Below are 20,771 nucleotides of genomic sequence, written 5' to 3' on the forward strand. Positions count from 1 at the left end.
GTGCTGTCTCTCTCTCTCAAAATAAATAAATAAATTTTCAAAAAGAAATAAATAAAGCTGAGCCACAGGGCAGGTCAGTACATTGCCCTGCATCACTCAGGAATTAAGTGTGGAGCCAGGATTCAAACCTGGGTGCTCTGGCTTCAGAGTCCCAGCTATATACATTCTGCTCTAATAAAAATGGCTGTGTCAGTGTCTCTGCCAGGGCTCAGCACACATCCCCTTGAACCCTCACCGCCACCTGCATGGGTGGGGTTATCCCTCCAAGGATGCAAAAACTGGACAATTAACTTGCCAAGGCCCCAGCCAGAGAGTAGTGGTCCAGGATTCCCAATCAGATCTGGTCTACTCTTGCCATGTTACCTCAGTTGGTCTCCAGCTTGAGCGCCTTCACTTAACAACTATCTATTGAGCACATCATTGTGTGCTGGGCCCTCTTCTGGGTGGTGGGTGTCCAGAGGCCCACAGAACAGGCCTGGTGTCAAGGAACATTCCTGCTTATAGAACAGTTAACGTAGAACAAAGAATAGTGACCAAGCTTAGGATCCATTGGTCCTCAGCTACATCACTTTGCTGAACTTCACTGAGCTGGTTCCTCTTCTGTAAAATCAAGAGAATAATCCACTTCGAGGACTGAGCCTTAGATCAGATTCTAGCAGGTGCTTATTTAATATATGACCTTGAGCAATTCAACAAAGCTCTCCAAATCTCAGTTTCTCACCTGTAAAACAAGAAAAGTGGCTTCTTTCTTACAGGTCTGTGAGCAAATGTCGTGCTATATGTTGTACAGGACGCAGCATTTAGAAAGTGACCTGTACACTCTTTTTCATGCTTGTCCACAAGTCTAGACTCTTAGTTTCATGTATAAAATAGCACAGAGTAAGCACTTGATAAATGGTCATTGCTAGAAAGACAATGGTGATTATATGAGAAGATGTCCAATATACACATACACATCACTTGTTCTCTGACATTCTGGAAACATTGGGCTAAGTCTCTTGTTTGAACCCACCTCTGCTCAACTTTTTCATTGATAAAAATAGGCCTCATACTGCCAGCCTAGTTCCTGGGCAGGAAATGACTAATATGGTGAACTTGAACTATTTACATAGGAAGTCACAACCCCGGAGATCTGTCTGTGGCACCAGCCGTGAATCTCTGAAGATCCTGGCCGTTGAGATGTTGAAGCCAGCTCCTCTGCTCGCATCTTTTCTCATCAGCTAGCAGGGGGCTGGTGACTAAAAACCGGGCTAGATTTCCTCCAGAGAATGAATCCCCTTGTTAGCCAACTGGAGCATCCCGTCAGACTTACATTTCTCTCTGTAAATTAATAAATCGATGTTCTGGGTTTTATTTTTAAATGCATATAAATTGCTCATAATGTGGTTTCAGTTCACCCCTACTCTGCAGATTAAGAATCACGGTGGACCAGCATCATAAATGCTTTTTGATTGCCATGGAACACTGGCCTTTCTTTAACTGCACATGAGCCTTTCATGAGGGAGAAAGAGCTGGACTCTGGCTGAGGATGATACTCAGAGGCCTCAGCCTGGCACTAGGCTGCCCTGTGGCCTCTCCCACTGGTTGTGCCTGAGCCTAACAACCCTAGGCCTTCCCACACTGCAGCGGTGCTGTGGCCCGGAGGGTTTAGCACAGGCATCAGACAGTTGATTGCAGTTGTATTTCCTTTGCCTCCATGGAGACTCCTTACCTCCAGTGATCTGTTACTGGAGTTGGGTGGGGAAGGTGGCGGGCGGGGTGGGAGGGAAGGACTGAAGGAAGGGTGATGGCGCCCTCCAGTGGACAATCTGTGCAAGGGCACCAGGACCACCTCAGGGCTAGGTTAGTGCCTGTGGTGGAGGCTCTGTGATGCCTCTGAGAAGTCTCAGGGCCAGCTTGAAGCAGTAAGTACTCTGAGAACTTTGAAGCACTCATTCCCTAGGGGGGGGAGGGGGTATTTCCTTCTCCTCAGTGTACTTCTGGCCTTGAATTCTCTGGGGCCTCTTTAGAATGGGGGGCAGGTCTCCCTGACCTCTGCTGTCAGTGTGGTCTAGCTGTTGTGTGCTTAAGACGTGCGCACTGTGTGTTGGGTAAGGGTGGTAGGTTCTCTCTGGGTTCCCTCGGTGTAGAGAGAGGTATACCCGCGTCGCTCTCCCTTCTTGAGGAAAACCAGTGTTACCGTTGCCCCTAGGAGGCAGCACAGCATGGTTCCAGTGGTCTGTCAGTCCACAAAGCTGGGTTTGAATGGCAGTTCCACCACGTGCTAGCTGGTTACCTTAAGTTGATGCACCTTAAGTTTATCCGCCCCCAAGCTGGTTACCTTAAGTTGAGCTGACTCGGGCTGCCGTCACAAAATACCACAGATTGGGTGGTTTAAACCACAGACATTTTTTTTCACTGTTCTGGAAGCTGGAAGTCTAACATCAGGGTGTTGGTAGGTTTGGTCTCTCTCATGGCCTCTCTCTTTGGCTTGAGATGGCACCTTCCTGCTGCGTCCTCAGATGGCCTTTTCTCTACATGTGCACATCCCTGGTGTCTCTTCCCCTTATAAGGACATCAGTCGTATTAGACCCACTCTGATGATCTCCTTTAGCCTTAATTACCTCTTTGGAGCCCTGTCTCCAAATATAGCCACATTGGGGGTTAGGGCTTCAACATATGAATTCAAAAGGGGACACAGTTCAGTCCATAATGACCACCCTGTGCCTCAGTTTCCGCATCTGTAAAATAGAAATAATAATAATGTGTTTCTCATATGTTGTCACATGGAGTAAGTTCATTAAATATGTGAGAGAAAGTGTACATCATCTCCCTCTGGTGCCTGGCACAGAGCACCAACATGATCTCCTACATGATAAGGGCGCTAGGAGCATCTTTTGTTCTACTGTTTGGTCCTTGATCCTGATTCTTGAAATAGAGTTCCTAACCCCGTTGGAATTTCCTGGGTGACAGCAGTGTCTTTTGCTCTAAACAAGTGACTCTTGTTGGGCTCCTGGAAGGGGACTTGGTCTCAGAAAGACTAAGGCATGATTAAAAGCTTGGAATTTTCAGCCTTACCTCCCCATTCTCCAGAGAGGGGAGAGTAATAGCAGTGGAGTTAATGATAGATTGTGCCTACATGATGAAGCTTCCATCAAGGTCCCCAAAGCACGGGCTTCAGCTTTCCGGTTGGCGAGCACGTGGAGGGCAGGGAGTGTGGTCAGAGAGGGCCTGGAAGCTGGCTGCCTTCCCCACACCTCGCACCATGCAGCTGTTCCCTCTGGCCGTTCCTGAGCCCTACACTTTTATGACGAGCCAGTAATCGAGGAAGGAAAGTGGTCTCCTGAGTTCTGTGAGCCACTCTAGCGAATTAATCAAACCCAGAGAGGGGGCTGTGGGAACCTTCGATTCACAGCCAGTTGGTCAGAAGCACCAGGTGACAACCTGGACCCACCATTGGCATGTAAGGTAGGGCAGTCTTGTGGGACGGAGCGCTTAACCTGTGGGCTCTGATGCTGTCTCCAGGTACACAGTGTCAGGATGGGGTTAAATTATAGGGCACCAAGGGGTGTTACAGAGAGTTGCTTAGCGTGAGAAAAAAAGAAAACCCACATATTTGGTGACAAAAAACTGTCAGAGCAAAGTGGTCTGTCAGTAGCAAAGGAGAAACACAGGGGAAATGAGTTTATCTACTCAGTGTGTAATGTACACACACATACACACACACACACTCACACACACACCCCTAATTAATGTGTGTGTGTGACACTGCATCTCCCACCTTGGTCTTCCTCCCTCCAGCCTCCTCCTCACACCACATTCACAAACGTTAGGGTTAAGTATGACTACGACAGTACCCCAAGTCACATTTTAAAAAATATTTTATGAAGGCTTGAACCTGCCAGGGTCCCTTTACAAGCGTGTTTCCTGTTTCCAAACATGGAGGGGATTATGGGGGAATGTACCTCTTTCACTTGGTTGTAAGAATTAGCCTAAAGTAAATTGGGTAGCTAATAAAGCTCCTCTAACATAGGAGCTCAGAAAATGGAAATTCCCTCCCTCTTCATTCCGATTCTGAATTCCCCTCACCTAAGCACTAGTGAGAATATTGCTTTTAAGGTGATAATAAATACTCAGAAATAATGCCTATGACATATTGCTGTTAGGGTTTCCTTGCTGCACGAAAATACACATCTTGTGTCATAAACGAAAAGCAGAACACACGCATGTCATGATTTCAGTGCTGCGCAAACGTGTGTCTTAAAAGCCAAACCCAGTGCGGTGACACTGTCCCACTCTCCAGCATAGCCTCAGACTCCTCTCCCCAGCCTGTCCGGCCATTCGAGGGGACAGGAAGGAGCCCAGACTGCTGTTCTGCTCAGGTGAACGATCATCCTAACAGGAGAGATCTCTCAGTGAGGAGGATGGGGCACTGGGTGGGGGGGGGGGGGGTTGTTTCCTCTGAATAGGAGTAGGGAAGGGAGGAAACCCCAGCAACAGTTAAATATTTAAAGTACACGTAAAATCTCATCTCTGCCTGCTCCCGCGTGACTACCTTGTGCATTCTTTTCAGTATAGCAGCGGTTCAAACCTCAGTTTCTATAAATCCCAAAACGACTGCTTTTCTCAATGTTGCGTGGTTACAAGTCAGCAAACATGTTTTATATAGCAGAGGGAACAGTTTAGGAGGAGTCCCTGCAGCCAGGAACTGACTTGGGAATGGCACAGAGGGGGAGAAATAAAGACACATGTGCTTGGAAAGAATCCTTATATATTCACTTAAAGATTGAATGTGCTTTTTAAATATTTATTTATATTTGAGAGAGAGAAGGGTGGGGAGGGACAGAGAGAGAAGGGAAGAGTAGATCTCTGGACAGCAGAGAGACTAATGCGGGGCTCGAACTCACAAACCGTGAGATCATGACCTGAGCCAAAATTGGATGCTTAACCAACTGAGCCACCCAGGTGCCCCTGTTCATTTAAGGATTTAAAATCGCAACGGGACACCTGGGTGGCTCAGTTAGTTAAAGCATCCTTGATTTCAGCTCAGGTCATGATCTCTGGGTTCGTGGGTACAAGCCCCACATTGGGCTCCACGCAAACAGTGCAGAGCCTGCTTGGGATTCTGTCTCCCTCTCTCTCTACCCCTCCCCTCCCCTGCTCCCCTTGCTTACTCGCTCTCTCTCATAAATACATAAATAAATAAATAAAATCACTAAACCCTTAGATCTGGGGAAGCTGCGTGGCTGCACATTGTGCACGCGGGAGAATTGAAAGTTCTCCTTAACTGCGTCACATCCTTCCCCTAATTTGTGTGAAATATCTTAGCTCTGATTTCCTATAATTGCACCTGCTCTGAGGCATTTCCCAAACACAGAGAATGCAGTCAGTATTATTCCTGCCCCCTGACCTTGCATGTTTCCAGAACATTTACTAGGGACAGAGCCTCTTACTTGCTGGTGGCAGAGGTAGCCCCAGGCTGGGAACCACGCTCTGTGAACCCAGCAGTCGGTAGTGAGCAAGCAGACAGGCACGGAGACGACTGTTGTAGATAGTGGTTCCCCCACAGATCCATTCTTGGTGCCCAGCACATAGAGAGCGCTACGGGGGTGAGATCTGTTGTTATGAGTGGTGTTTGTTATTATTATGACTGTCCCCTTTGTAGAAGGCCCTGTCGGATGTTAACAAAGGGTGTATTTTTGTACACAACACAGCAGCGTTGTCTTGTTCTGAAAGGTAGGTTGCGGGGGGGAGGGGGGGAATTAAAAGTAAATGGCCCTAGTGGTCCCAGGGCCCCAAGGGCCAGGCGTCTTGTTTTGTACCCGAATGCTCGCCATGTTTTCCACAGTCAGGGAGAAACAGCTGGAACAGCAGAAGCGCTCATTGGGGTCCGTGTAGAAATGCACTCTGGGTCCTCGCTGCCTGCCGGGGTCATGCTGAATAATTAATCAGGCTGATTCCTTCCTTCAGCCGGATGGAGAAGTGGGTCAGGCTCCACTCTGGAGTCCCCAGCCACCTCTCCAGTCAGAGCCCACCGGGGGGCTGGACTTGGAAAGCATTTCAGTGTTTCAAAGAAAGGCGATAGAAAATAAAGCTTCATGATATTAAAAACGGTGTCCCTAATGACAGTGATGCATATTCTGCCATGTAGTGACCACAAACACCAATTAACTGAAGACCTCCCTGTTACGGAGGCAACATCCAAGGAAGATGTTTTGAGTCATGAAAAGCCTGTGCTTTTTTTAGAACAGTCTCTGTGAACATCACTGACCGTCACAGCCCTTTGCTTCCTGGCCGCCTAGTTCTCAGTGAAGCCTGGACGTTCGGAAGACTGGCCCGGAGAGAGAAATCAGGCTTGGGCCGTCTCCATTGCACACAGTAACTTGGCAGTGACAGGGTGGAGAGCTGTTCTTAACTCTTAGGGAAATCTCCTGGAACAGAGGATGTCAAACGTCATGAAGTAAGTGGCTGTGTTATTCTGGCCACCAAGATGGAAAAAAATTTTGAAAAAGATACTCTCACTTCATATATGGGCTGTATGATTATTAAAAAATATTCTTTGGAGGCATCTGGGTAGCTCAGTCCGTTAAGTGTCCAACTCTTGATCTCAGCTCAGGTCATGATCTCACTGTTCATGAGATCGAGCCCCACGTGGGTCTGTCAGCACAGAGCCTGCTTGGGATCCTCTCTTTCTCTCTCTCTCCCTCTCCCTCTCTCCTACTTGCCCCACTCATGCTTTCTGTCTCTCTCTCAAATTAAATAAATAAACATTAAAAAGAAAAAAAGAGATGTTCAGAGCACCTGGGTGACTCAGTCTATAAGCATCTGACTTCAAGTCATGATCTTACAGTTGGTGAGCACGAGCCCCACTTCAGGTAAAAACATGAGCCCCAGCTGAGCCCTGCTTCTCTCTCTCTTTTTCTTAAAAAAAAAAAAAAAGAAAAGTTCTTCTTCACAGTCTTGTGCAGCAGGAACACATGGCCCCAAGAACACAGACCTAAAAGGGCTCTGCAGAAGAGCTCTGGGAAACTCGGCACCAGCCAGAATCACCCTGCTCCAGGCTCCAGGGGAGAAGGCCAGTCTCTTGTCCTGAGGAAGTCCAGGGGTCCTTCCCAAAGTTCTGCCCATGCCCTGGGGCTTGTGTTGACTTCCCCGGCTCCACCCAGAGGCCTTTGCTTGTTGCTGCTTCTCTCCTGCATCTCCCCAGGGGAGCATACACCCTTCTCTTTTCATTCTCCCTGGACATCAGCCATTGCTTTGTAGCTCACTTTTGCTGGAGCACCAAGGATAATCCAGGGGCTTACACTGCGTTCAAAAACAGGTGCGGGTTTCAGAACTTCCCTCCTCTTTACAAGCCACCCGCTCAGAGACTGTGCCTCCCTAGAGGTTATATACCCACTTGCCTTTCATTCACACTTCTGTTCTCCCCTGAATTCCCGATCATTTCGTATGTGGAGCCACTGAACCATTCTCCTCCTCCTCCTCCACTTGTCAGAGAAGAACTCTGATGCCAGCCGGTAAGCTTTTTGTATCCCGATACGTGTGTCTTAATTGACGTCATGATGACTGAGTACTCTGGTATCTAACTCCCTTGGAATTCTTTTGAAACACTTCATATTCTCACAGCCTTTGGAAAGTTGGTGAAAGCTTTGGACACTTTTCCATAATAAGGAAACACACAAATAATTTGGAATATATTTTCAGGAGGTTTAGAAGCCCATCCACGGACCCTATCCCCAGGGCGGTAGACTCTTGGTTAAACCCCCTGAGATAGGCTGAGGAGATAGAGCCTGCCCTTCTGAAGAATACAGAGCCTCCTCTGCTCCTCCCCAGGCCCTGTGTCTCTCTCCACCTCCAGCCACTGAGGTGTAGTCCCACTTGATCGTTAGTTGGAAAAACAAAACAGGATCGAATGGCTGGCTGTTGGTGGCATTCCCCAATCCTGAAACATTTGACAAAGACCGAAGATCTTGAGAAAAGAGCAGCTCCCTTTTCTCACCCATCCCCTTTGGGCCAGATCTTGTGAAGATACTGAGCACAGACTATTCCATTTAATCATGCCAGTACCCCCAGGAGGCCCATACCATTGTCCTCACTGCAACAGAGGAGGAAACTGAGGCTCACCAAGATTAAGTAACTTGGCTCAGATCACCCAACTTGGGATTTGTTCCCAGATCAGTGACTTGAAATCCTGGGCCCTAAACCACCATGCTCATGCCCCTCCCTTGCATACCATGTACCTTTACTCATCTTGCTCACTCAGCAGAGCTGTGTCACCTTTGGGGCCATGGCCAAATGAATACACCCTTCCAACTTTTTAAAATACTACTCAGAGCAGAGCCTTTTGGTCTGTTTGGTTCATCGATGTGTCTCCGGTACCTGGCTTAAAGTGTCAGTAAATGTTTGTTAACTGAATGAATCCATCCATCCTACAAGGCTCAGCTCAATACCACATCACTCAGGAATCAGTCCCAAACTCCCTGTCTCTGAGCAATCAACACGCATGTGTACGTCTGTGTCCCTTTATTTCACGTTGCCGTGTGATAGATTCCCACTTCGTGTCTGCTCCTTTGCAGGCTTCTTGAGAGCGGAGCTGTGTCTGACTCATTTCTCTGTGTCTCCAGAAACTAATAGGCACTCAGTAAATGTTGATTGACTTGAATACACCGTTGTTATTGTGCTGCAGGGTGATTAGGCTTCAATGGAAAGTCAGTCCTATAAATGAGTGTTAACTAAGATTACATGTGTAGTGCTAGACCCAACTGTAGCCTTTTCTCTGTGAACTTTTTAAATTCGAATGTAGTTTGGCTGTTGATTCTGATATCATCCTCCTCTTTGTCATTGCCGCTCAGTAGTCATAGGGCACTGAACTTGATCTGGGCAATGAAGGTGCTGCTTTGTGGACGTTGGCTCATTGGAGCACCGTGTTCCTCGGTGCCATTCAGCGAGGCCCGCTCTCCTTGGGGGAGGCAAGGCTGGACCCTCCAGCAGCTCTGGTTCTCTTGTCTCCCCCCTGCCCCCACCCTTGTCTCATCTTGGTCCTGGCACAGCAACCCCCCCCCCCCCCCCCCAGTCCTCTGCTATCGTGTTCTCATCTTGCTTGTCCTCATTAAAGCTCAGGGGAAGAAAACACAGACCACCTCCCAGAGAACAAAGAGTGAAACGAGAGGGCCTCCTTGATCTGGAAAGAGAAGAAAGTGAACATTTCTGAGGGCCCACAATGCGCCAGCCACTTTCCTTTCCTCGTTTCCTTTGGATCTCCTGGACGCTCTGTGAGCCTATATTGTAACCATTTTTAATCTGCGAAAACTTAGATTCACGGAGGTTGAGCACCCATTGACAGGAATGTAGGAATTCAAACCCAGGACTGTCTGACCATAGAAACCAAGGCTTTTTACTGTATTCTTTCCCTCAACACGTGTTCCCTGGGAGAGGTATCCCCCAGGCGTGTGTCTCTATTAATGCAGTACTCAGAGACAATGAAATTGAAACAGAATGTGTGTTTCCAACCGAGATGTGACAATTTGATTCCCGTCCGGGGAGGAGAGACCGGGTGGGAGAGAAGGAAGCCTCGGGCTAAGAGCTGTGTCCCTTCGAATTCAGCCATGACTCTCGTTCCCCTAATGCCAGTGATGACTGACAACAGCAACAGGAGCAGCGGCAAACTCTGCCCCGTTAATCCGCACATGTGACAGACTGTTGGGAGACAGGGAATTTGAGTATCACGTGAAGAAGCTGAGCCCCGAGATTTTCACTGACGTGCTCAAGGTCATGAATAGTAAGTGGCAGTCTTGGGCATTCCACCCACGCTTTACTTTCAGGACCAGCTTAGGGCCAGCGTGACCTTGGGTGAGGAAAGGAGCCGTCCTGTCTATAGCGATGGTTCTCACAGCGTGGCCCCCAGACCTGCAACCTCGACACCACCTGGGGGTTTGTTAGAAACGCAGATTCTCGGGGCTCCTGGGTGGCTCAGTCGGTTAAGCGTCCAACTTCGGCTCAGGTCATGATCTCATGCTTCATGAGTTTGAGCCCCGCATCGGGCTCTGCCCTATATGGAGCCCACTTGGGATTCTCTCTCTCCCTGTCTCTCTGCCCCTCCCACACTCTCTCTCTCCCTCCCTCAAAATAAATAATAAATTTTTTAAAAGGCGGGGGGTGGGGGGGAGGCCTGGGTGGCATAGTCGGATAAGCATCTGACTTCAGCTCAGATCATGATCTCACGGTTCTTGACTTCGAGCTCCACATAGGGCTCTGTGCTGACAGCTCAGCCTGGAGCCCACTTTGGATTCTGTGTCTCCCTCTTTCTCTGCCCCTCCCCCACTCATGCACGTGCATGCGCGCTCTCTCAAAAATCTTTAAAAAAAAATTTTTTTTTATTTTAAAAATTAAAAAAAAGAAAGAAACGCAGATTCTCTTGCAGACTCCCTACTAGGACCTACTGACCTACTGAATCAGAAACTGTGGGGCCAGGGGCCAGTTTTCTGTGTTTCAACAAAGGCCTGTGGGTGCTGTGCTTGCATGTACCACAGCCCACAGCACATCTCCACATGCTAGCCTCTGCTGCAGTCTGTGAAACTAGAGAGATCTTTAAAACCCACACATAGGAAAGTTAAAATCTGTCAATGATATAACAAACGTTTATCAAGTTCTTGCTGTATTCCAGGCGCTATGTTAAACACTTTATCTGCATTGTCTCATGTAGTCCCAACAACAATGCTATAAAGTATAGGTACTGTTATTATTCCCACCTTGCAGATGAAGAAACTGAGACTCAGAGATCTGAAGTGACTTCCCCAAAGTTGTGACTTAAATCCAGATTCATACGATGACACTGTCCTTTCCCTGAACCATTACTCATTTGTGCCCTTTTGGTAAAGAGCTACTGAAAAATGAACATCGGGGTGCCTGATGGGCTTGGTCAGTGGAGTGTACAATTCTTGATCTTGGGGTTGTGAGTTCAAGCCCCATGTTGGGTGTAGAGATTACTTTAAAATTTTAAAAAGAAAGGAAAGAAAGAAAGAAAGAAAGAAAGAAAGAAAGAAAGAAAGAAAGAAAGAAAGGAAGGAAGGAAGGAAGGAAAGGAGAAAAAGAAGGAACATCAAAGAGCAAACATTGGGGTTTTTTTTCTTTAAATTTTGAAAAAGGTTAAATATTTGGGTTTTTTTGATCGAATATTTTGGGCTCTTTCCGTACTCTGAAACAAATGTTTATTCCCAGAGCTGATTACACTAAGTACCATTATTTCTGAGCTTAAGGAAAAGTGGTGGTGGTTGTAAACTTTCCTCGCCACATGGGGGCAGCACCAAACAGCACAGGCTGCTCTTTGTCACTTGGTTCTTCAGTAGGAAGTCAAGCTCACTCCCTGGTGGTTCTCGGCTATTCCCCTTACACCTGTTTCCTCATAGGCCACGGGGACCCGTGGTGAAGCTTTATAGATCAGAAACCGAATTACAACAGCAGCAAGATTGCACAAGGAAAATTACTTAAATTCGTTGTAATAATATAGTAAGGGGTCTTGTTTTCTTTTTATCGGTGTGACACAATGCACTTCATGCACCATGTGCATTTCTTAGCCAAGAAAAATACCCTTGAGTTTCAGTGAGCTTGTTTAGATTGAAATCTTGAACTCAAAGGACAAAAAGCAGCCAGTATTCCCTACCTATTGTTAATAAATTCCTTTGGCTATTTACGGGCTGTAGGATTTTGTAGCAGGCAAAATGTGTTCCTGGCTTCTAGTTTAAAGGGCATATGACCATTCATATGGTCATACTGGCATTTTGCCGTTCACCTCTGCCAGGATCACCAGATGGTCTGTTGATGGCAGCTTCTGTCAATCTCGAACGCTGTTTCCACTTGGGCGTATCACAGTATCCCCTTAAAACCTCAGTTTTCACGTCAGAGGCAGAATCACTGGGATTTGACTAGAGTGACCATAATAATTTATTATCCAAACTGGAGAGTAAAAGGAGCCACTCAGTGATTTTGCTAGAACAGCAAACATAAACCAGAACTATCGTGGGGACAGTTGGAACATGTGGTCACCCTGACTTCAAATCTGTCCTTTCATTTCTTTCCCCCTTTGATAACTCCAGTTAAGATTTATTGTAGCACTCTATTCATTTGCTCTTTCCATTCAACAAATGTTCAGCGTGTTCTTTCCATTTTAATAAATGAGGAAAAAATTGGGATCGTGTGCATCACTTGGCAAGATCACAGTACCAGTAAATCAGAGCTGAGATTTTAATCCAGGCTGTCCCTGCTCTGGGCCATATATACTCACAGTTGTGCTGATGTTGCTGGCTGTTCTCTTGCCCTCTCTGACACTGTTCCTCCAGCAAAATCTCAGACAGATAGAGAGTGGTTAAGAGTGGGAGCCCTGAAGTCCGACTGCCTGGGTTTGAACCCTGAGTTCACCACTTATTAGCCTGATGCTTCCTTCTCTTTCCTCACCTAGAAAATGGGTACAGTTAACGTAGTATTGATTTCAAAGGGTTGACTTGAGGAGTAAATGAATTAATAACACCTTTGGCATTTGGACAATGTCTGGTTTGTTGTGTCAGATGATACAATTGTGCTGTGTTTATTTTCTGCGTTAAAGTAGGTTGGGATGATATAAATGTTCTCCAAATCAAGAGAGTTTCCAATTATTTTTTGACACAGGAGGAGAGCACTAGAGATGTGTGACAGTGTGATTTATAAGAAAAAAATATATTTGGATGTTGAGATATATTTCTCCTGTGTTTGGTGCTTACCTTTGGTCCCCGCTCACAGCTCCCCAAACCCTTGGAATTCCCTGAAGTGCTGAGAGTGATTGGGATGCTAATCACTTTTGTTATGCTAATGATTTGGCTGTTGGAAAGCACCCAAGGCTGGGGCTGGTGGCCAGCGGAGCCAACCTGGTGTGTAGAGGGTTGAACTTTCAGTCCCACCCCTGGACCCTGGGGAGAGGGAAGGGGCTGGAGATTGAGGTCCATCACCAGTGCACCTGTGACCGCTGAATTAATCAACCTTGCCTAAGTTATAAAGTCTCCATACAAACCCAAAAGAATGGTGAACACATGGAGATTGGAGAGAACAGGGTACTTGGGCGGGCGTGGAAGCTAGTAAGTAAAATGTTTCTGAGTTCTGTGAGCTGTTCTAATAAATGAACTGAATCCAAGGAGTGAGTTGTTGGAACCTGCAGTCTATAACCTGGGCTTGTGACTGGCATCTGAAGTGGCGGTGGGGGTGGGGGGAGGAGGATGCAGTGGGTGGGGTGGGGGAGGAGAGACACTCTTGTGGGACTGTCTGCAGGTGGCGTCAGAATGGAGTTGAATCCTAGGACACCCAGCTGGTGTCTGAGAACTGCTTGTTGGCTTATGGGGAAATCGCCACACGCTTATTTGGTGAAGGTGGAAAAGCAGAGTTTTTCATCACAAGGTGGGATGTGACAAGATCAGAAAGCAGGCTGGGTGGGTTGTTGAGGAGGGAGTGTGGGGCAAGCTGAGGGCAAAGTACAGGCTAATAGCACCCTCCGCCGCCCCCATGTGAGCTATGTGTGGCATTCCTCAGGCCCTCCTGCTGCTCTAGGACAAAGGACAGGACAGAAAACAAATGGTTAAACTGATAGAGTCTCCATCAGTTTACAAATATCTTAGTAAATTACGGGAAAAAGGCAATCTTATCAATAGCCTAATCTCCTGAAACCCCGTAGACTCAGTTTCCTGGAGCCCCAACATCACCCTTCCCTCCATAGTGATGGGGGGATCAAAGGCAGAAGGAAATGGCAGGTAAATTTCAGTTTCCTTATAACCTGCAGCGCCTTGAGGCAGGCAGAGTATAACATTTCTCTGGGAACTCCCTCCTGTCTTAACGTTAATGCTTTGCTAGAGGAGAAAACAACCTTAGCTTGACAATAGCTAGGCCTCCAGTAATCCGTGGACAGCAGGTGACAGTTCCTTCAGGAACTCTCTCAACTTTATCTCCCCCTTCCCCAGTCCATAAAACGGTCACCCCCCCCACACACACACACACTTATAGTGCGGCCCTTCCTGCCCACGGGTCCTGTCCCTGCGCTTTAATAAAATCACTGTCTTTACATCAAAAGACGTCTCAGGAATTCTTTCTTGGCCGTCAGCTCCCAACCCCACCGCCACCCCAAAACCCCATCATTGTGGCACTGTGTTTTTACCGATGTGGGGCCACGCTGGAACCAACAAGGAGGAGGTTAGTGAGTTACACTAACGTGCAGGAAGCAGAAAGGGACACTGAGGGGCACAGCCCCCCACCCTGCCCCCCGGAGGTTGTGAGCTGGGGAAGTTGTGTGCCATGGTGTGGGCGGGTGTGACTTGCCCGCCAGGAGAAACACACTTTGGTCTCCGGGCTGAGGAAGCAGAGCTGCAGACGGCCGGGCCCGCCACTGACAGAGGCCACCCCCCTGCTGGTCACGGCCGCCCTCGTGCCCGTGGGCATCCGCCTCCCCTGTGAGTGGTTTCGCTGCACTGGATGAAGTGTGAGGGCGTCTCCCAGAAACTTCCCTCCGGACACAGAGCGCTGAGTAGCTTTTGCAGCTGTCAACAGGGACACCTTGTCTTGTTGGTGTATTTGTAGAAGGCATCCTATCCACCGTCAGCTCAGGGCTGCTGTTCTGTTCCCTGTGCTTATGCAGATACCTCACTGTGTCCCCACTAGGCTGAAGGACCTGTGTGCCGTTTGCTTAAATAGATGGGTTTTTGGCCCCCTGAGAGAACGTGGTGAGCAACTCGGGGAAGGAGGTGTCCTGTCAGGGCGTGGGGGCGAGACAGGGGAGGTGGAACTGGACTGAATGTGGTCACTTTGGGACAGTTCGTAGCATTTCTTCATTTCGTCAGCAGTAAGTCGTCGTGTTCCCCGGCCTTGGTTCTTGAGTCTGGCCAAGGAGGAATTCAGAACCACACGTAAGCAAGCAAGCAAGCAAGCATTCAAGAGTGATCAAAGCAAAAGTACACTCAGCTGGGACAGCAGGCAGGTCCGGAGATGGCAACTGCACGGGGCGGTTGGTTATCTGGTTTTCATACTAGCACGGGTTATGGGTCAGAGCTGGGCCCTCCCAAGAGCCGCCTCCAACCCTCCAAGGGACTCCTCCGACCAGCGGGGAGGGGGAGTTCTTCCGCCCTCAGTGGTCCTTGTTGGAACTGCCCTGGCAGCCAAGCCCTGTGAGTTGGGGGGAGGTTCAAAACCTCAGTGTAAATGTATTCTAAGGAAGCTAGAGGTTACTTTAGGGCAGCGGTCGTGGAAAGAATGGAGGTACATTCCCCGTTCCCCGGGGTCCCTGGCTGTTTGCATTCTGGAGGTGGGGTGGGCATTTTCTGTCTTTTTAACAGTTGGGCTGTCCTGTTCACTGCTCATACCTAGTTAACTGCCTCTTCTTCAGTCTGATTATGAAGTACACTCTGGGAACTTTACAAGATGCTCTTTGAGAGCCAGCCTGTTGGCTCCCACAGAGACGGGGCCCCTCCTTTGCCCCGCCTGGGCGGGGAAGGCTCTTCTTCAAGTACTGTGCGGCTTGGGAGCCCCCGGTTTCAGCCACCTAGCATCCCTGGCGATTGACAGTAAGCAGATCTGTAGCCAAATTACCCCTCACATGTCCCGTGAATTTCTTTTCTATACATCTTTGAATTTTCTCATTTGCCGCAATGTGCATATAATACTTTTTATATTTTGAAACAGTTGAAGAAACGAATTTCTAAAAGGAAGACAAGGAGTGTGATCTCAAATAAAATATCTCTAAAGGATAAAACCATTAAAAGAATTTGTGCTGTAAAGTATCTTATGAACTTGTCCATTGTGTGGGCTTTCAGGATTTGGTGCTAATTACAGATGCTATAGGACCCGAGACCTATTATCACAAAAGCACATTTTCCCCCTATTTTCCTTCATTTCTGGGTACTAGAAAACACATTTTGCTTTATCATTACTAGAAACAAGTACCTAATATGTATTTAATTCTTTCTCTCTCCCATTATCTTGTTCTAGGCGTTTAACAAGTAGTAAATTTCATGGGTGTTGCATTTCTTACTATTAAAAAAAAAAAAAATGCCGGGGCACCCGGGCGGCTCAGTCGGTTAAGCGTCCAACTGCAGCTCAGGTCATGATCTTGTGGTTTGTGAGTTCGAGCCCCACGTTGGGCTCTGTGCTGACAGCTCGGAGCCTGGAGCCTGCTTTGGATTCTGTGTCTCCCTCTCTCTCTGCCCCTCCCCTACTTGTGCTCTGTCTCTCTCTGTCTATCAAAAATAAATAAATGTAAAAAAAAATTTTTTAATGCCTTATCATAGGTAAAGGAGCTCAAAAATCTTTGTACTAATTAGCTCTGTAATTCTAGTAATCTACACTCTGAGACAGAAATCTGAACACACACAGAAAAGTAGGCAAGAAGTTGTTTATCACTACATGTTTTTAACAGTAAAAAACAGTCACAGTGTAATTTTCCAACAATGGAGGATTTGTTTGCTGAATTTGATGACCAGACATGATATAGTAACTGAAGATGCATTAGGGCTACCTTGCAGGGGATTTGGGCACACTGGAGGAGAGGGGCCGTGATCAGTGTGTACTTTCATGCCCTCTGCTTTGTCTTCCAGTGTTTTGCTGTGCGTTCCCTGGGATGGGTGGAAATGGCAGAGGAGGACCTCGCCCCTGGTAAAAGCAGCGTTGCCGTCAACAACTGCATCAGGCAGCTTTCTTACTGCAAAAATGACATCCGGGATACGGTCGGCATCTGGGGAGAGGTGAGTAAAACGTGGGAATAATTAATGGCAGGCTTGCTTATGCTCTGCTGTGCTTTGTGAGACGCGAGAGCTCCGTGGGATGTGATACTGAGGATGTTTATCAGGTGCATTTTCCCAGAAAGGCAGGTAGTGTGAGCATGGTGTACCCTTTGATTTATCTGTTAGCCCAGCCAAGATCCCAGCGAGGACTGGGCCCTGGCAGAGAACAGTTCTGTGTCTACATGACAGGGTCTGACCTGGTATCTCTGAGCCCCAGAGATGTATGAATGGGTGCTAGGGCCCCGAAACCCCGAAACTTGCATGCAATATTGGATGCACCCTTATGTAGGAAGGAGTGAAGAGCTCTCTGAAAATATGTTCTCAAAGGGTAATGTGACCCCTACACATACACGCAGCAATGTTTGATGTCCCTGTACTCTAAAAGTTGACAAATTATCCTTTTATAACACGTTCTGCTTTATTTATAATCTGAAAATCAGTATTATACCTGAGCTTTTAGAATGGATGCCTATATATTCTTTTCTTACTTTGAATAAGGTAATTCTGTTTTTGAAATGTTAATTGACATCATTTCAGAAAGGAACGTAATAGGTAAAAATACCAAATTCGTATAAAAATCATATCAAACGGGAAAATCCATATTCCTACCATGCTTGGAGATCTGGGGAGCAGGTATGTTAGAAGCACCTGGAAACAGTGCTCGCTGCATGAATCCATGACCCTTAAACCATGTCCAGGGTCACCAGAGCCCTGACATCTTTGATGGGCTGTTTGGAGCCCCCGTCATGTTACCCTAGGAGCTGTGTCATAATGAGAGTGGGGCTCCCAAGGCTTCCCGTGGAGGAGTCTCTGTACCTTAGAATGGGGCTGGGCTGCATTGCCGTCCAGACTTTCAGATCTCGAGCATGGGGAAAAGAGGGAAAAATTTTCTCCTGTCCAAGAAAAGGACATTTGTTTGGTATTTGGCTTTCCCATACTTTCACTGCATTACTTCCCACCTCCCACCCAAATACCCAGACATGTCTTTCCCACCAAATTATCTACCTGCCATCTCCTTCAGTTAAAAATGCTATTCCACCAAAAGAACAAATCTCAGCTAGGATTTAGAAGAAAGTAATTTATACTAATGTGTGAGTGACTGATGAATACCACCATACTTAGCATTAGATACTTAGAAGAGCTTAGTAAAATTCTAAAGCAATCTCCACTTGGCAGGATTCCTACAGGAGAGAGAGAGAGAGAGAGAGAGAGAGAGAGAGAGAGAGAACTTTGGATGGGGATATAGGGTGAGGGAGCAGCCAGGCCAGAAATCTGCTACTTAACCCTGCTATGCCATTCCTGTTTTTCTCAGTTCTTTCCTCTTCTGAATAATATACTCTTCAGGCAGTGCTTCTAGTTCATAGTATATGAAGTATAGCTCAACGCTTAGGGTTATGAGCTCTGCCTTTTTGCCATGCCTCACACATACAGCACAACTCCTTACATGTTTGAGTGACTGACTGAAAATATAGTCATGAGTGCTGGATGAGTGTCTCATCTTTAGATGACGGCTGCATACACATCGCTGTTGGGGTAACAAAAACCATTTAGCAAGACTTTATACTGGGCAGCCCAGAGCTGCCGTGTGTTAATGAGAAAATCGATAGGATGTGCATGGGAAGCTATGAGTGTGCTGAATGACCCAGCAGAAGACACGCTGTATTTTCATTCAGGGACACTCCGTACTCAGCCAGCCATTCTCAGTTTAGATGACCAGCTGGAAGTTGGCATCGGTTCTGACCAACAGTGTAAAGATGGCCAGTAGAACTAACCAACAAAGACAGCCTCTGGGACCTTTGGGAGGACCGGTTGGGGTTTCTAAGCTGAGTTAGCTCAAAGGAAATGCATCACCCTGCTCAGTGAGGGGGACCATGGCTCACATCCCATAAAGCATTAAAACAGAGGCTTTAAGAGTGTGTTAGTATCTGCAAGGTGTTTGCCATGCAGCAGCTGGACAGAAGTGGGGTGGGGGTTACCAGGTGGGAGTTGTACTGGGGGCCACTCACTAGCAGGTCTGGCTGAAGATCTCTTAGGCTACAGTCAGTGCTTCATTCCTGGGGGAAGGACGGAGAGGAAGGAGAAGGCACCAGACATGCCCAGACAGCTCTCAGTAATCCCAGTGTGCATCACCTGGTTGGCACCACCTGGGACCTGCCCCCTCTCCATTCCCAGCTCTCCGAGGCACAGCCATCTTGCATCTCCTGAAAACCACCAGAGGGCTGCCCTCAGCTAAGGGTGGGGGAAAGGACACCGTCTTTTAGTGTACAGCAAATGTTTAGTAATTTCTCAAATGATGCCTGAGGAATTGCAGGGGGAATAAAATTGAATAGTCCAGTGTTCTTGGCCCCAAAGAGCCAACATATGTGAGGAGACAGGAGGCCAAACCCTAAAGAGCTATGCAAGCAGTGAGAAACCTCGGCCTCTCCTTGTGGTATTACAGCAGCACCGTGTTGCTAAAGGCCTCACAGTTTCTGGGTCAGACCTGGAGCACGTTGCCTAACCTTGAAGCCTCGATTTCCCTGTCTGTGAATTGGAGATAATAGCACACCAAGCTCTCAGGGCAAGTCAGAAAGATCATGAACCAATGTGCCCGAAGCACATGGCATAATATCTGCAATGCGATAAAGTCCTATAAACACTAGCTGTTGTGGTACCAAGACATGCCACAAATGCACCTGCTGTTTGTCAACCAAATCACATAGATGCAAAGTACTGTACATACCAAGGGATGGGATGGTAATGGTTGTGGGAAGGCCGTCGGGGACATGCCTGCTAGGGTCTGACCAGAGAGGAAGGGATGGACAGAGACAGGTGATGAGAATGACAGGCGTGGAGTTAGCGAAAGACCAGATTCTCCAGGGAACCCCTCCATTAGCCTTTTTTCCCCGAGTCAAGATTCAGAATTGTAAATAATGAAAAACAAGAGCTGGGTAGAAGGCAGGCTAAGGATACATTTGAGAGGACTTGGAAAGGGAGAGAGAAGCTGGGTGTGGGGAGAGTATGAAAGATTCATGCATATTTTTTTTTAAGTTTCTTTATTTTTGAGAGAGAGAGAGAGAGAGAGAGAGCATGCATGAGTGGAGGAGGGACAGAGAGAAAGGAAGATGGAGAATCCGAAGCAGGCTCCGTCCTGCCAGCACAGAGCCTGACATGGGGCTTGATCTCACGAACTGTGAGATCATGACCTGAGCTGAAATCAAGAGCCAGACACTTCACCGACTGAGCCACCCAGGTGCCCCAGACTTATGCTTAGTCAGGAGAGGATGTTGCTCTTAGGAAAACAAATAACAGACTTGAAGGGTGGTTTCTTTTGCCCCTTGAAATGATGTCCCTAGATGGCTGTAGGCATCATGACCCATAGCTTCCCGAGAAAAAGAGCGTGTTTTCTTTTGGGACCCCAGGGGAAAGACATGTACCTGATCCTGGAGAACGACACACTCAGCCTGGTGGACCCCATGGACCGCACCGTGCTCCACTCCCAGCCCATCGCGAGCATCCGTGTGTGGGGCGTGGGCCGCGACAACGGCCGGTGAGTACCCCGCGCTGGTGCCTCCCCTCTCCCCCCCCCCCCCCCCCCCCCCGCTCCAGTCCTTCCTTCACACCAAAGTGTGGCCTCGCTGTTGTTGTCCCTCACTGAACATGAAAGGTGTCAATAGACTGTCCTTAGAAACGTGAAAGAGTAAAAGCACATCTCTGTCCCTGCCTCATAAACCCTCCAAACCACTTCCCTTCCTGGTCTCTGCCCCTCACACCTTTTGCAACTCTGGATCCTGTCTTCGAGTTCTGCATCTTTCTCCTCCTGCACGTCCTCCTCATCTGAGTTGCTGACTCACCCAGGCTCTCTGGACCCCTGCCCTTTTTTCCCCCTCTTCTCTGCAGTCTGGGTTAATCTTAGCCATTTCAGAAGCCCTCCTGTTGGTGTTTCCTTCTTAGAGGGCTTGTGTGAAGGGAGAGGTTGTACCACGAGCTTTAGATCATTAAATCATGCTGATCAGGAACTTCTGGGGT

At 47.7% G+C, this 20,771-nt stretch overlaps 1 protein-coding gene across 13 annotated transcripts in view; it reads left to right on the forward strand.

Annotated features, from left to right (window-relative positions):
- Nucleotides 1-20,771, forward strand: part of APBB2 (amyloid beta precursor protein binding family B member 2) — a 377,264-nt gene that overhangs the window by 286,980 nt on the left and 69,513 nt on the right. For all 13 annotated transcript variants that reach the window (XM_053217427.1, XM_053217431.1, XM_053217425.1 and 10 more), the window contains 2 exons: nucleotides 16,578-16,724; nucleotides 20,165-20,292. In XM_053217427.1, coding sequence (XP_053073402.1) covers nucleotides 16,578-16,724; nucleotides 20,165-20,292 — 275 coding nt within the window. The remainder of the gene's footprint in view (nucleotides 1-16,577; nucleotides 16,725-20,164; nucleotides 20,293-20,771) is intronic.

Source organism: Acinonyx jubatus, chromosome B1, assembly GCF_027475565.1.
Source record: "Acinonyx jubatus isolate Ajub_Pintada_27869175 chromosome B1, VMU_Ajub_asm_v1.0, whole genome shotgun sequence".
In the NCBI taxonomy this organism is placed as follows: domain Eukaryota; kingdom Metazoa; phylum Chordata; class Mammalia; order Carnivora; family Felidae; genus Acinonyx; species Acinonyx jubatus.